This window comes from Schistocerca gregaria, chromosome X (genome assembly GCF_023897955.1).
Source record: "Schistocerca gregaria isolate iqSchGreg1 chromosome X, iqSchGreg1.2, whole genome shotgun sequence".
Classification (NCBI taxonomy): domain Eukaryota; kingdom Metazoa; phylum Arthropoda; class Insecta; order Orthoptera; family Acrididae; genus Schistocerca; species Schistocerca gregaria.
In genome coordinates this window covers 86,532,935-86,547,926 of record NC_064931.1, presented here as the reverse complement: position 1 = coordinate 86,547,926, position 14,992 = coordinate 86,532,935, and the positions used below count along the sequence as shown (strand labels likewise).

The window sequence follows — 14,992 nt, the reverse complement described above, 5'->3', positions numbered from 1 at the left end:
ATTACTGTCATCAATAATTGTTCATAGCTTCACATTCTCATCATGGCTGCTTCACCTTTCATGTAATCAGAAGTTTGAATAGAACTTTCACAGCAGTCACGCAGTAGTTTAATTTTCTCCGGCGCTTTTGAGTCATATTTTTTCAATAATTGTGAAAGAATTCCTTGCTCAGTTTGCTGTTCAGATTCTGAATTTGTTATTCGCAGATTATGATTTCTTTGTGGATGTTTACATTTTGTAATTAGTGTAATGTTGTCTTTTGATTTAATGCCAATGGAAACATTCGCGAAGAAAACTGTTTTCAAGTATATAATATAAAAATGAATGTTATTTACTCGTAATGTTAATAGTGTCCGCGGATGCTAAACAGTCGAATCGCAAAAGGCAGAAAAACAAAATTACCTACTTTAACTGCTGTGAGTATATCACACCTTAGGTGCTGTTAGAAATTGTGTCTAAATGGCAGGAAGAAACGAAGGGGAGTGAGTGACTGAGCGAGAGAGAGAGAGTGAGAGAGAGAGAGAGAGAGAGGCAGGAGCAGCTCTCACTGCAAGCAGAATCGACACGCTTTCCATTATTGTCGCATTTTATCTCTATGTTTAGATGTCTTTGAGGTTACAGTGAGATAGTTCTATTGAATAGAAAATGAAATCATTTTTTTAAAAAAAACGACACACTTGTTTTATTTTTTGAACGTTGTAATCACTAAAGTAAATCAGTTACAAAAAGTAAATAGTACTTATTCTATAGATGTACAGTTAAATATGCATCTTAACATATTTGTAACAACAAGTTTATGGTGCTGCAACAATACTGAAACGTGAAGTGTCATCGGGTTACGGTAACGAGGCGCGGGAAGGCGGCGTCAGCGCTGGCAAGGCCGGCGGCGGGTGAGCTCGCGACACAGCTTGGGCGACGCCACGATGTCTCCCAGGAAGACGCTAAGCAGGTAGCTCTGCTTGCTGTCCGCGGGGAGCTCCTTGTATGCGCTGCAACAACAAACATTGGTAATTAGAATTATATTAATACCGTCAGCTGCGCACGGGCGTTGATATAGATCAACGGGGACAGGTGAAAATGTGTACCCCGACCGGGACTCGAACCCGGGATCTCCTGCTTACATGGCAGACGCTCTATCCATCTGAGCCACCTAGGGCACAGACGATATTGCGACTGCACGGACTATCTCGCGCACGCCTCCCGCGAGACTCACATTCTCAACTTGTATGTCCACACCCTACATTCGTAGTGTCCCACTCCAACACACTCATTACTCGTGGAAGACATTCTTCCAAGTCCCATAAGAGTTCGGGGAATATGTGTACATCCGCACAGAAGAAGAAGGTCATGGTCGGTATCGCCAAACCTATATACTTATATGGATATGGTGTCTGTTCTTTCGGACATGTCCGAAAGAACAGACACGATATCCATATAAGTATACAAACATTGGTCGTCCACACAACTTGCCATTGAAAAATTGCAACACTGTGAAGGTGAAATGCGACAAAGACCAGTTTGGTACGAAGTCTCGATACGCAGATAATAAGAATTCCAGCGCAACCACACAAAGAAGCTCGTAGTAACCCTATCTACATTGTATTTGCAGCGTGTTAAGGGAAAAGTACTCCTTATTTTGGGAGGTGGTAACATGAAGCACACAAGACAAAAATGACCAATAAACGTGGTCGCTAAGATCCACACATTCACAGCTATAAGCACAAGTTCATCTTCGCTACTGCCAAACACGTCTCGTCCACTAATAGCTCGTTGCTGTTACGAACGACCTATAGGATGCAACAAGCAACTGAGTAAACAAATGAGAACCCATAATTCCGTTACTTTGGCACAGCTGAGCTTCTAATGTAATCTGCTTCCTTTCACGTACGACTTACATTTCTGAACCATTGCTGAAGGAGGTGTCTGATACGGTGTTCATTCGTACTACGTGCGTTCATGATAAGTGTACAGATACAACTACCTACAATGTAAAATCATATAACGAACTTATCAAAATACAGTTTGGTTCCATTGGAACTATTGTACACGCCGCACTTAATTATAACTGTGAGTACTGTTAATAGTAACCACAGTAACAGATGTTTACTGCGTTCAATATCCATAGCAGAAGAATGAGTCCTCATTTGCTTACTACAGGTCGTTAGCAACAGCAAAGAGCTTGAAGTGGAAGAGATGTGATAGTGAACATTAACAAGTTCTTATGGCTCCCAAAGTGTGCATTTTAAAACCCGTTTTTACTTGAATTTTTTTGTTTTGGTCCACACTGCCACCTCTCAAAATAGGAAATACTTTTTTTAACACCTTGTAAAGCGAAGATACGTAACTAGTTTCGTATTCGGAAATCAAAATTGAATTCTGACTCTTTGTAACAGGATGGTGTTATGATGCGTGTTAGAAGGAGAAACATCAGTAATAAGTGTCGGGTTTCGTAAGTGACAGTCTCAACGCCTTTAGAGACTGCAGTATATCGCTCAGAAAATAGCTGCTTGCGTTGGACGTGATCCTACGACTTTGACGCGAATGTGAAATCAATGAGCTCAGGAGGCCATACTCAAGCCATGACATTGAAGGTTCTCAGATAAGGCGATAGACTGAGGTGTTCTGGTGAACGCTCATCAGTCGACATGCAGAGAGTGAAACCAGACAGTGTACAAAACAATGTTACTTCGAGTGACAGGATTTTAACTATACATCACCAATGTATTCGAAACAATATCCCGGAATTAAACGCCGCTCTGTGAAGCTTTCACCCTCAAATTATATTCAGCAGCGACAGCTGCATTAAGCCTGACGTAGAAAGCTCCAGGATATCAAGTGACGTACGATCGTATATTGAAAAGATAGACGTCATGGGAGGGGGTGTTCATAGCAATGGATATAAATACTTGCCTATCGAGGTCGAAATAGACTCTGCATGTGACGTTACCTGAACGTAAGTGACCCGCCTTGGTGACCTCAAGTTAATTATGGGATTTTTTGACCGGCTTCCGAGTACCATGTAACAATTGCAGCATCATTAGAAGGAAATCTAGCTCAGTAAACTGTAGGGACCCCGATCACGCAATACTTGAATGAGAAGAATTTAACATACGGAGAATAAACAGGGACGACTATAGATTAATTGCAGGTGGAGTGGAAAAACAGGCTTGTGAAGCAGCGCTAAACATATTCTCCAAAATCTATTTAGATCACCTAGTTTGACAACCGACAGGCAGTGGAGTTGTTTTAGACCTTGTAGCTACAAACATGCCTAACTTTGCCAATAATGTCAGTATAGAGTCATCAGATATACACAATGTGATTGAAAGTATCTGGACACCCACAAAAACACATGTTTTTCGTATTAGGTGCATTGTGCTGCCGCCTGCTGCCAGGTACTTCATATCAGCGACCTCAGTAGTCATTAGACATCGTGAGAGAGCAGAATGGGGCGCTCAGCGGAACTCTCGGACTTCGAATGTAGTCAGGTGATTGGGTGTCACTTGTGTCATACGTCTGTACGCAAGGTTTCCACGCTCCTAAACGTCCCTAGGTCCACTGTCTCCGATGCGATAGTGAAGTGGAAACGTGAAGAGACAAAAGCATACAGGCCTACGGCGTCTCTTGACTGACGCAGCCCACCGACAGTTAAAGAGGGTCGTAATGTGTAACTGGCAGACATCTATGCAAACCATCACAAAGGAATTCCGAATTGTATCATGATCCACTGTGAGTACTATGACAGTTAGGCAGGAGGTGAGGAAACTTGGATTTCATAGTCGAGAGGCTGCTCACAAGCCACACATCACGCCGGTAAATGACAAACGACACCTCGTTTAGTGTAAGGAGCGTAAACATTGGAGATTGAAAAGTGGAAAAACATTGTGTGCAGTGACGAATCACAGTACACACTGTGTCGATCCGATGACAGGGTGTTGGTATGGCGAATGCACGGTGAACGTCATCTGCCAGCGTGTGTGGTGTCACCAGTAAACTTCAGAGTCAGTGGTGTTATGGTGTGGTCGTGTTTTTCATCCCTTTTTTGCGTAGCACCATCGCAGCACAGGCCTACATTGATGTTTTAAGCACGTTATTGCTTCACACTGTTGAAGAGCAGTTCGGAGATGGTGATTACCTCTTTCAGCATGACCGAGCACTTGTTCATAATGCACGTCAAATGGGTCAAATGGCTCTGAGCACTATGGGACTTAACATCTGTGGTCATCAGTCCCCTAGAACTTAGAACTACTTAAACCTAGTTAACGTAAGGACATCACACGCATCCATGCCCGAGGCAGGATTCGAACCTCCGACCGTAGTGGTCACGGGATTCCAGACTGAAGCGCCTAGAACCGCACGGCCACACCGGCCAGCTTAATCCACGTTCTCTGGTAGAGTGACTACCCGGCAATAATATCCCTGTAATGGACTATCCTGCACAGAGTCCTGACCTGACTCCTGCAGGACACCCTTGGGATGTTTTGGAACGCCGACTTCGTGCCAGGCCTCACCAGCCGACATCGATACCTCTTCTCAGTGCAGCACTCCGTGCAGAATGGGCTCCCAAACTCCAAGAAAACCTTCCAGCACCTGATTGAACGTATGCCTCCGAGAGTAGAAGCTGTCATGAAGGCTAAGGTTGGGCCAACATCATACAGCATTCCTACATTACCGATGGAAGGCGCCATGAACTTTTAAGTCATTTTCAGCCAGGTGTTCGGATACTTTTGATTGCCTAGTGTAGATATCATCACAACAAATATGATATCAAAAGTTAATAAATCTACCGACAGGTCTAGGAGAGCCTTTTATGCTGGAAATTGCAGATAAGCAGTTGTTAGCATCCTACATAGACGCTATTATGATTGACAGGTATTAAGCCCAGAGTTCAAACTACTTGTAAATCGCAATCTGGAAAAGTAGATGTACTGAGTAACTATATTTAGTATGGAATAAGGGTTATTGAACTCTCGGTTCAAACAAGGACGAAGTAAAGTCGACCTGAAAATGTTTGTAAAGATTCGTCTGTCTATATACGATTAGTGCGCAAAGCATAAAAGAACTTCCCCTTTCACCCGCCAGTGAAAGATCTAACCAATAATCCTAGAAAATTCTTGTCCTGCATAAAATCGCTATCAGGATCGATGGCTGTTATTCAGGCACTCGTATACCAGTCTTTTGTGGAAATGAGAGATAACAAAAAGGAAAGCTGAAGTTTTAAAGGATCGTAAAGACATACCGTCGTTAAACCGCTGCATAAACTCCCGTGTAGAGGACACAGAAACTAGCATATGGGGCATTAAAAAGCGGCTGAAAGAGTTGGTAACAGGTAAGTTGCCAGGGTTGGATGACATTCCAGTTCGCTCTCACCAGATGTAATCTGCGGCATTGGCCCTTTACTTAACTCTTATTCATCTCAAAAGCTCGAAGTCTCAAGCGGCTGTAGAAAGGGGTAGGTGATTGCCTTATATAATAAGATAAAACGAACTGACTGGCAGGATTTTAGACCCATATCCTTGTTGTCGTCTACTGCAGAATTGTTGAGCATATTCACAGTTGATAACAAATTTCCTTGAGACAGAATAGCCTCTGTCCACAAACTACAGCTTATTTAGAGAGCATCGCCCGTGCCAAACTCAGCTTGCCTTTTTCCAGGCAATTTACCATATTCCTAGATTTCCGAAAAGCGTTTGACCGATGGCCCACTCCAGACTGTTAACAAAGGTCCGAGCATACGGAGAAGGCTCACAGATGCAGGAGTGGTTGGAAGACTTCTTAGGTAACAGAACACAGTACTTTGCCCTAGATGGCAACTGTGGATCAAGGACAAGGGTACCATCAGTTCTTGTTCTCTCTATACATAAATGACGTGATAGAGACAGTGAGAAGCAATCTGTGACTGTTTACTAATAACGTTGTAGTGTGCGTGGAAGTCTCGTCCTTAGGCGACTGCAGGAAGATACTGGATGACTTGGACAGAATTTCTATTTGGTTTGAAGAATGGCAGCTTGCTCTAAATATAGAAAAATGCAGACGAGTACGAAAAAGATCATCTAATGTTCGAATACAGTATCAGTGCATTACTGCTTGACACATTCACGTTGATTAAATGTATAGGCTAAACGTTGCAAAGCGATATGAAATGGAACGAGCATGTAAGGTCGGTTGTAGGGAAGGGGAAAGGTCTAATTCAGTTTTTTGGAAGAATGTTAGGAAAAATGTCGGTCATCTCTAACAGAAACCGTGTGTAGAATGCTTGAGCGAACCATTCTTGAGTACTACGCGAGTCTTTGATATCCCTACGAGGTCACATCAAAGCAATTCAGAGGCGTGTTGCTGGATTTGTTACCGATAGGTTTGGTCAACACAAGAGCACTACGGAAATGCTTCGTAAACTCAACGGAGGTAACAAACGTTTTTTTCGAGAAACATTATTGAGAAAGTTTGCGACTGACAGCAGAACTGTTTTACTGCCGCGAACGTACGTCTGGTGTAAACGAGTGAGGTGGGTCAGTAATCACATTGGAGAGGACGAGGTTTCAAAGTATCGTTCGGTCATTCACATTTATTTTCCCGTAATTTCCATAAAACGCTTTAGGAAAAAGCGATGATGGTTCCATTGAAAAAAGGGAACTGTCGATTTCCTTCCCCATTATTCGCTAATTCCACATTGTGCTCGTCTCTGATAATCTCGTTGTTGACGGTATGCTAAACTCTAATATTCCTTCTTTCCATTTCGTGTAAGGAATGCAGAGACCAGATACGAGACATTAGGGCTCGTACAGTCGTTATCCCCTAGTTCCATTTGCGAGTAAACCAGGAAAGAGGATGACTACCACTGATACAAGGTACCTTAAGCCATGCTCCCTGTGGTGACTTGCAGAGTATATATGAAGATGTAGAATGTCAGTGGTCTCACGCTACTAGCGTCCGAGAGGACAGACATTAGGTTCGCTCCAAAATTTAAGGTCGCACTGCTACAGCGACGAGCGAAAATCACTACCCTCTGCGAAATGGAATGCTGCCTGGTAGCACTGCGGGCTCTTGACTTGGGAAGAAAGTATATAAGCGGAGCAGAGACGAATAGAGAATCGTATACAGACGGTACGGTTGTTAATTACCAGGCGAAAGTGTCTGTGACAAACGGCAGTTTGTTATGACCCGACACATAGGAACGAGCATCTCGGAAACGGCGAAACTCGTCGGCTGTTTCAGTGTTGTGTTCGTGAGAATCTATGGAAAATAGATGAAGCACGTTGAAACCGTGAGTAGGTTACGTGAAGGTGTAAGTCCACTTCTCATAAGAGAGCGTGGGGAACTGAGGTTTGCCCGCTCTACAAAGCAGAATAGGCGGCAAGCTGTGCTGTATCAGAAGACATAGTAAAATGCTGGTGCAAGCACAATTGTTTGGGGTACACAGTACGAAGCACACCGACTGTGGGAATATACAAGATTACTTAGAAAACATTTCTAATTGGTGTAATGATTGGAAGCTAACTCTAAATGTGGAAAAATATAAATATAAATACAAACCTGTTATGTCAGGATACAGTATCAGCCGTGTCCTGCTTGACACAATCAAGTCGTTTAAATATCTGGCTTCCCTGCGAGTCCGGGGGTTAGAATAGGCCCGAGGTATTCCTGCCTGTCGTAAGAGGCGACTAAAAGGAGTCACCCCACATTTCGGCCTAATAAGTTCTGGTCCCCTTTAAGGGTTCGACTGCACGCTTCCATACTTCTAGAGAAGCGTGGGCTATTTGGGGAAGGACACCTTACGTGGAGCATCAGATATCCATAGTGTGGTTAGATCTTCTGCATCTCTTATTGTCATGGCTCTGTGATTCCACCTGAAGTTCAGATATTTGGTCGAGGACACCTTCCGGGTTATGTAATTTTCTTCTGTTGTCTGCTGTTCTCTTTTGCTCCATTGACAAGTTTCTTTCGAACTACGATGCCTTTATTTTATTTTGAACACCTGGAGGATAAGTTGCGGGAACTGACACCGCCGTCCAAAATGATTTAGACACCATCCCCGGCCCAGTATTGGACGTTGCTCGCCTGTGAGAAGGTGGGTGATATTCGCATTTCTGTCAACCTCAACATTGTCCAGGGGATTATTTTTCATCACAACCTTCTCTCGCGGTCTGACCACTAGCGCGTCTATTGGTGACCACAAGATAATAGGATTGCCACTGGTGCCTTCATCTTGGCCTTTGAGGATTACCTTACCTGAAAAGGTTAATGTGATGGTATGCTGGTGCGAAGTAAAACGATGCATATATCCCCCTAAGTTTTAAGTCATGGAAATTCGGGCGCATGTCTTCCTGATGCATCTCAAGCGCTACCAGTAGAGACTGCAGACGTCCACTGCATCCAAGTTCTCCTTGTGCGCCTCTTCAAACCTGTGCCACTTGTGAGCGCCACTCCCCCTGCTTGCCGCAATGCTCAGTACTCCAGAAAGAGCGGAAATTATGGAGTACAAGACCCTGGACTGGCTGACTTAAGAAGAGGCTAAACAGAAGGACAATCGGCTTCACCCCTTTCACTTGTCATCTTCATATGATGCAGCTACATCGACGTGGCCATCATCTACGACAGTGGTTCCCACATCTCTGTCTCATACAGTGGCCCTCGAGGGCGCCCGAATACATCCGCCCCCTTGACAGTTTGGGGCCCCTCTCCTTCCATTACTCCAAATTTACCTACTTCCGGAGCAATACCCCCCCCCCCCTTTTCAAAGTAGGTGACATTGGTCCCCTCGCCTCATATGGAGAAACAACAGCCTCCTCTGGCTCTTCTCACATGAAAGGGGTCCCTTGGGATTCTTCCTTCCAAGGTGTCCACTCATGCAAAAGTGGACACTCGCCAGTGGCTGAAGGAGCCACAAGTTGCTGGACGAAGCACTTCACATGCTTCCTCCATGCCTGATGCTACTTCAGAGAAGTTCTCCCAGCAAGTGCATAAAGAAAAGTGAGATAGCAAGTATTTGAAGAAAAAGTCTGCTAAGAAACAGGAAATTCCTGTAGCCCCAACATTCCGTACCAATTCTGCGTCTGATGACGAGGTGGATATTTTAGCATCACCCGAAGACCTGGCTCTCACCAACCCCTCAGCCGCAATGGACATGAATACAAATACTCCACCAGTGGGGGCAGGTGACCCTGAGGCGTAATCTGCCTCCTTGGTCCCTTCATGCCTTCCCAGAAGACAGAAAACGCCGTCCTCCGGTGGTTTTTTCTCCCACCTGGCTGATTTATGACAATTTATTTCCTGCAATGCGGACCCGTGCCCTTCATGCCTATCAGGGGTGCTACAAAAACCGTCCTGACTGTGACAGACTGTCAGGTGGAGTTTGCACTTGTGTTCTTACCTCTGAAGTGAACCTGTGCCCCTTCAAGCACCTTCAGAAACTGTGGATGACAGGGTGAGAACACCACAGGAAATTCCCATCTGTAACCTCTGCCTTCCTCCAGATGATAATGTGCTATATCATGTATTGGCTGTAGTCATTTCCCAACTCCTCCAACCTTTTCTACATGTGGGTGATTTTAACGCCTGCAGCCCTTAGTGTGGTGGAACTAAGATTTTTCGCTGTGGGAAAGACGTCGAGGCTCTAGTCAGTCAACTAGACCTTTGCCTCCTAAATACAGGTGTCACAACCCATTTCATTATGGCACGTGGCACATACTCGGCCATTGACCTCTCGGTTTGCAGTCCTGTCCCCCTCCTGTCTCTCCACTGGAGAATTCACAACGACTTGTGTCGAAGTGACCACTTCCCACTCTTCCTGTCCTCACACCAGTGTCATTCATCTGGCCGCTTGCCCAGATGAGCTCTTAACAAGGCTCACTGAGATGCTTTGACTTCCGCTTTCACCGTTACCACTGTTGAATCTCCGATGCGTGACAACATCTGTGAAGTGTTCCAGACTATCACTACTACAGCTGAATCTTCACTCCGTTGTTCCTGTGGTTGCCCTGGTGGTGTCTTGGTGGTCGCCGGTAATCGCTGTGGCCGTTTGAGACTGTAGGCAGGCCCTCTAGCGTTATAAGCGCCATCCGTCCCTGGAGCACTTTATTGCCTTCAAACGCCTCCACACCCGGGCCCGTCAGCTCATAGAACGATGGAAGCAGCAGTGTTGGGAACGATGCGACACCACCATAGGGTCACGAAGCTCCCTTTCCCAGGTTTGGACCAGGCTGAGACTCCTCTACTGATGTAAGTCCCCTGCTGGCATAACTGGGATTTCGACCGATGGATTTGTCTCCAACGATCCAGACGTATTCGCAGAGCGTATTGCCGAGCATTATTCTCGCACCACTGCGTCAGTGAATTGCCGCCTCGCACCGTCTTATGCAACAAGTTTTTGTGATCTGGGATAATGAACGTCGCACCGTCTGTATAGCAAATAATCCACGTGTTGTTAAGAAGACAACGAATGTGTGGCAGCCATCGATGCGAGCCACTCGTAGGGACTCCCTTGTCCTTTGCCGGGTCTGCATCGGCTATACTAGGCTGATCCATGGTCACCTCTGCCGTCGCAAGGACCCGCCTCAGTGTTACCGTTGTTCCCCTTTGACTGTCATCCACATCTTGTTGGACTGCTCAATTTTAGCTGCTCTTTGGCAGACTTTTAACCTTCCTAGCCGCCGGCATCTGGTGTTGCGCCACAATGCCTCAACCACGTATTTAGTTCCACGTTTTATTCCTGAGGAGGGTTTTTATCACACCATCTAAGGGTGAGCGTCTGGCCTTCTCTCCCAATCCTGCACCCTCCCTCTGTATTAACTGGTGTTCGTCTTTTCCTTATGTGTGTTCATCTCGTCTTGTCTTTTAGGATTGAGATTTTAGTGTGTTTCACACAGTTTCCGTTAGTTTTACGCCCCTTTACTTTCCCCGACTCCTTTTGGGAACTGTTTTAACTTGAGACTTGTTTACATGAGAAAAAAGGGACTGATGACCCTGTAGTTTGGTCCCTTTACACCCCAAACCAACCAGAAACCGTGTAGTTTGTAATTTATATAAGGGAAGCCTGAGGAATGCTGCTGAGACGGCATGTCTCTATTCTTTTTCTAGATATACAACGCGATGTTTAGAAAATATTTCTTTGAGTTGTACAAACGTAAAATTCACTGTAGTGGAGGAAAAATGAAAAAGGAAGCGTCATACATATTTTTCCAGTTCACTGCAAGTACGAATGGTTTTGAGATGGTAGAATTTAGTTGTCACTGTTTTATACTAGATGATACATAAGCCTTAGTATATGTTTCACAGAACTGGATGGCACAGTGGTCGGCACACCTGCGTAGTATGCCGGAGATCCGGGTTCGAATCGCGGTCCGGCACATATTTTCAGCCTTCCCCACTGGTTTAAATCAACGCCCACTAGATGCCAATATCTGCATTTCTTTTGTGTCATAAGTAAAAGGTTTGTGATTCGATGAACGATTGCTCTTCAGATTTTTTCCTTAAAATTGGATACTTCTCCACCGATTGAAATGTTGTATACACTCCAAAATTCGAAACTCGGTGTGTTGTTCTGGATCCACGTTAATCTGTAAGATATTTCAGACGTCTGAAAGCCTAGTACAATGTCAGTAGAACGAAATGTCTTACTACTGCATATTTAGCAAACCCCTGTAATAATAAACCTAACGTTCTGTATGAGAACGACTCCGCTTCAATCGTCTGATAGTTTAATGTTTTCTTCTTCCACACAACGGCAAACATGAAACACTTCTTCTGCAGGAAAAGATACAAGCCCAGTACGATTAATGGTCGTGGAAAGAAATGAAGACAGCTAAATGTCAACTCTGGAAGTACAAAGGTAATAAAATGTGACTACAAACCAAACACTAGCAAAGTGCTACACTACTACAAGGAGTCCCACTTTTTCGGTTTATCTGCTCAAATTCCAAGTTATGAAACAACTATTCAGATAAGATTTGCTAACGAACCTATTTCGAAAAATACTGCTAAGATAATTTACTTCGAAGTGTGTACAATTTAACCTCGACTTCAATTAAATAATTAGCGGATCTACAACCAAACACTGTTTTTATTCGTATTATGACCTTTTTCAAGCAGAATGGCTATTAAGACTGACTTGGTGACTCACGCCAAAGAGCACTTGCGTTAGGTGCATCTCCCGATTGACGAAAAGAACCGACGGCAGCAAGCCATAATGAAATGGACTTCAGTACATACGGCAAGTGTTGCGGAATCATCTGACAGCAGTTGCCCTGAGTAACTACGTTACCACTGCCATCTCCTCTAACTATTCTGACACAGATCAGATGCTAAAAGGTTGTGTCATGTCTTGGAGAAGGTTGGTGAACGTACAGCGTATCTGCAGTGTCCAGTATGTGCACAAACCGATGCACACGAACGGATCGTAGCTGTATTCGAAGCTCAAATTACAACGTTCTTGGTGGAAGGGTTTTGGGAAACTGTGCTGTACCTGTAAAGGAAATCGCATACAGGCCACTAGTGTGACCAATTCAAGAATGTTGTTACAATGTTTGGAATCCTTATCAAGTAGTCGTGAGAACACACATCGAACCAATTCCGAGACGCTCCGTTACGATCGTAACAGATCCGTGCAGCTCAGACATGGCATGGGCAACCTTTGTTGACCTGCGGGCCTGATGCACATATTTACTCAGGCTCGCGGGCCGACTCATCATGTGACTTGTCAACAAACAAACAAACAAACAAATTGAAATGACCGTATGGCACTGTTGGCCGGGAGGACCCATTCGGGGTAGTTCGGCCGCTAAGTGCAAGTCTTATTTCTTTCGACGCCACATGGGGCAACTTGCACGCCGGTGATGAGGATGAAATGATGATGAGGACAACACAACACCCACTCCACTAGCGGAGGAAATTTCCAACCCGGCCTGCGGGAATCGAACCCGGGCCCGTTTGCATGGGAGGAAAGCACGTTACCATCCAGCTAAGCAGGCGGACACTTGGACAACAGCGCTTCCACTGCATAAAATCAAACCTGTGCGGTACTTGACGTTAATGTTGATGGCGTAATGCAACGATACGAATGGTACCCCTTCGTAACGCAACACGCAGACAAATTATACCTGAAAACACAACTTTTTGGGGATACGTTCATTTAATGGTCTTCAGACGTCTACGTTATTTATGTTTAGAGAACATTGTTTCATTACTTATGATGTTTCGGATAAGCTGTCTCAGAAACCCACGTCGCAAAATTCTGCAACGCCCCGCTCTCTCTCCCACGAATTACTTCCGCGGACCACAGTGAAAGCAGTCGCGGTCCGGATCCGGCGAACGTGCCTCCGATTGCCCTCCAGTGCTACAGCCTTTCGAAAGAGTAACAGAAATATTCGGATAACTTAAATGGAAATCATTATTAGAAAGACAATGTACTCCTCGTGAAACCATGTTGGTTAAATTCAGAGAACCTGTTAGTTACGTGGTTCATAGATAATCTGAATAATTCTTTTATTGAAATGAACGAGTCAGTTCACAGGATATGTAAAAAAATATTACCTTCACATTGTTATATTTTTTAGTCCTATTCATGCACCCACGCTTGAAAACAAGTATATATATATATATATATATATATATATATATATATATATATATATATATATATATATGACTATTCGGTCATTATGCTGCCATATGCAAACATAACATATAGGTCGTGTAAAGATCATGAGAGGAAACTAAAGATACTGAAATATGGTAAATCAATACTAAATAAGTTTCCGTAACACCCTTATTATGCTTGAGATAAACGTATAGCCAAAGTCTAAAGATTTACGAATATAATATGCCTAATTTTGTAGGGTTGTGAAGACAACAAACCAAGTTGTCGAAATTCATAAAGTGAAATATTAGCTGTGCAACTGATGATGGAATTTTATTCTGAAATGCATACCATAGTTGCTGAAAAATAACAGCTATTAATAAAATAAAATAAAGTTTCGTCCAAAGTGTCAATGAGTTTTGAAAGTGCATTTATGCAAGTGCTTGTACTGATAGAACGAAGTAAAGAGAGATATTATTGAAGGGTAGTGTTACCCGCGTTTCCTGGCGCAATAAGTATTCATTTAAAAGACCGTTTGTTCTCAAAGCTGCTGCCCATGATTAGATATCACAAAGCAGGTGAGGTCCGAAATCTTAAATAACCCTTATGCGTGCGAAAGAGAAAAAAATAAACATGTTATAATTAGCCACATAGTACTGATTATGCATGGTGCATAGCTATTAAGATACGGTCGTGCATCAGTTTTCGGTAAAGATTGCAGTAAAAAATTTAATAATTGCTCATTATTTTGTAAAATCACTTAGAATTCTGCATCTCAACTGATGTTCTACTTTCAGAAAAGTTATTGTGGTAGGAGATTCAAATTAGTGGGAAAAGATTTTTTGTGAAAGATAACAAGGTTATTGCCTTCATTTCAGTTACACGCAATGGCGGTCATATGTTATTGACTGTTCTCAGCCTTCAATCTCGTAATTTCGAGATAAAGAATTTGTTTTAATAACCGTTTAATCTGTAGTTGCTAAAACAAAGGACAGAGCAAATAGCGTTCGTTCTCACTTGAAGACGGTGTCCCAGTCGAGGACGTGGTTGTTGGTGGCGAGCACTTTCTCAGCGTACTCGTCGCAGACGTTCTCGTAGACGCACACGCTCTCGCCGAACTCGGCCACCATGCGCTTCTCCACGCTCTCCAAGTCTAGGTGCGGCTGGGGGCCGTCCACAGAGCGCGCGCTGCGGCGCACGTACGTTCCTGAAAGCAAGCGCAGCACGTCACCCGCTGGCCAACAGCTGCTTCGTTGAGAACAGTTTACGCTCTATGTGGTTCGAAAGAACCAAGCGAAGCCAAAAAAGTAAAAAATAACTTGGACCTGTGTTGAAGGACTTTACAGGCAAGGAAAAAGTGAAAAATTGGAGTTTCATTAATAGAAGCAAGACTTTTACAATATGATCATGAGACAAAAT

The 14,992-nt window shown here is 43.9% G+C and overlaps 1 protein-coding gene and 1 non-coding gene across 2 annotated transcripts in view; both read right to left on the bottom strand.

Annotated features, from left to right (window-relative positions):
- Positions 1 to 654: 654 nt before the first annotated feature.
- The window catches only part of LOC126299425 (uncharacterized), a 48,617-nt gene continuing 34,279 nt past the window's right edge, over positions 655 to 14,992 (bottom strand). The window contains exons 2-3 of the mRNA XM_049991324.1: positions 14,591 to 14,780; positions 655 to 989 (exon numbers count right to left, since the gene is read on the bottom strand). Coding sequence (XP_049847281.1) covers positions 866 to 989; positions 14,591 to 14,780 — 314 coding nt within the window. The 3' untranslated portion in view covers positions 655 to 865. The remainder of the gene's footprint in view (positions 990 to 14,590; positions 14,781 to 14,992) is intronic.
- On the bottom strand, positions 1,083 to 1,157 carry Trnat-ugu (transfer RNA threonine (anticodon UGU)). The gene has a single exon. It is a non-coding gene; the product is annotated as a tRNA-Thr (tRNA).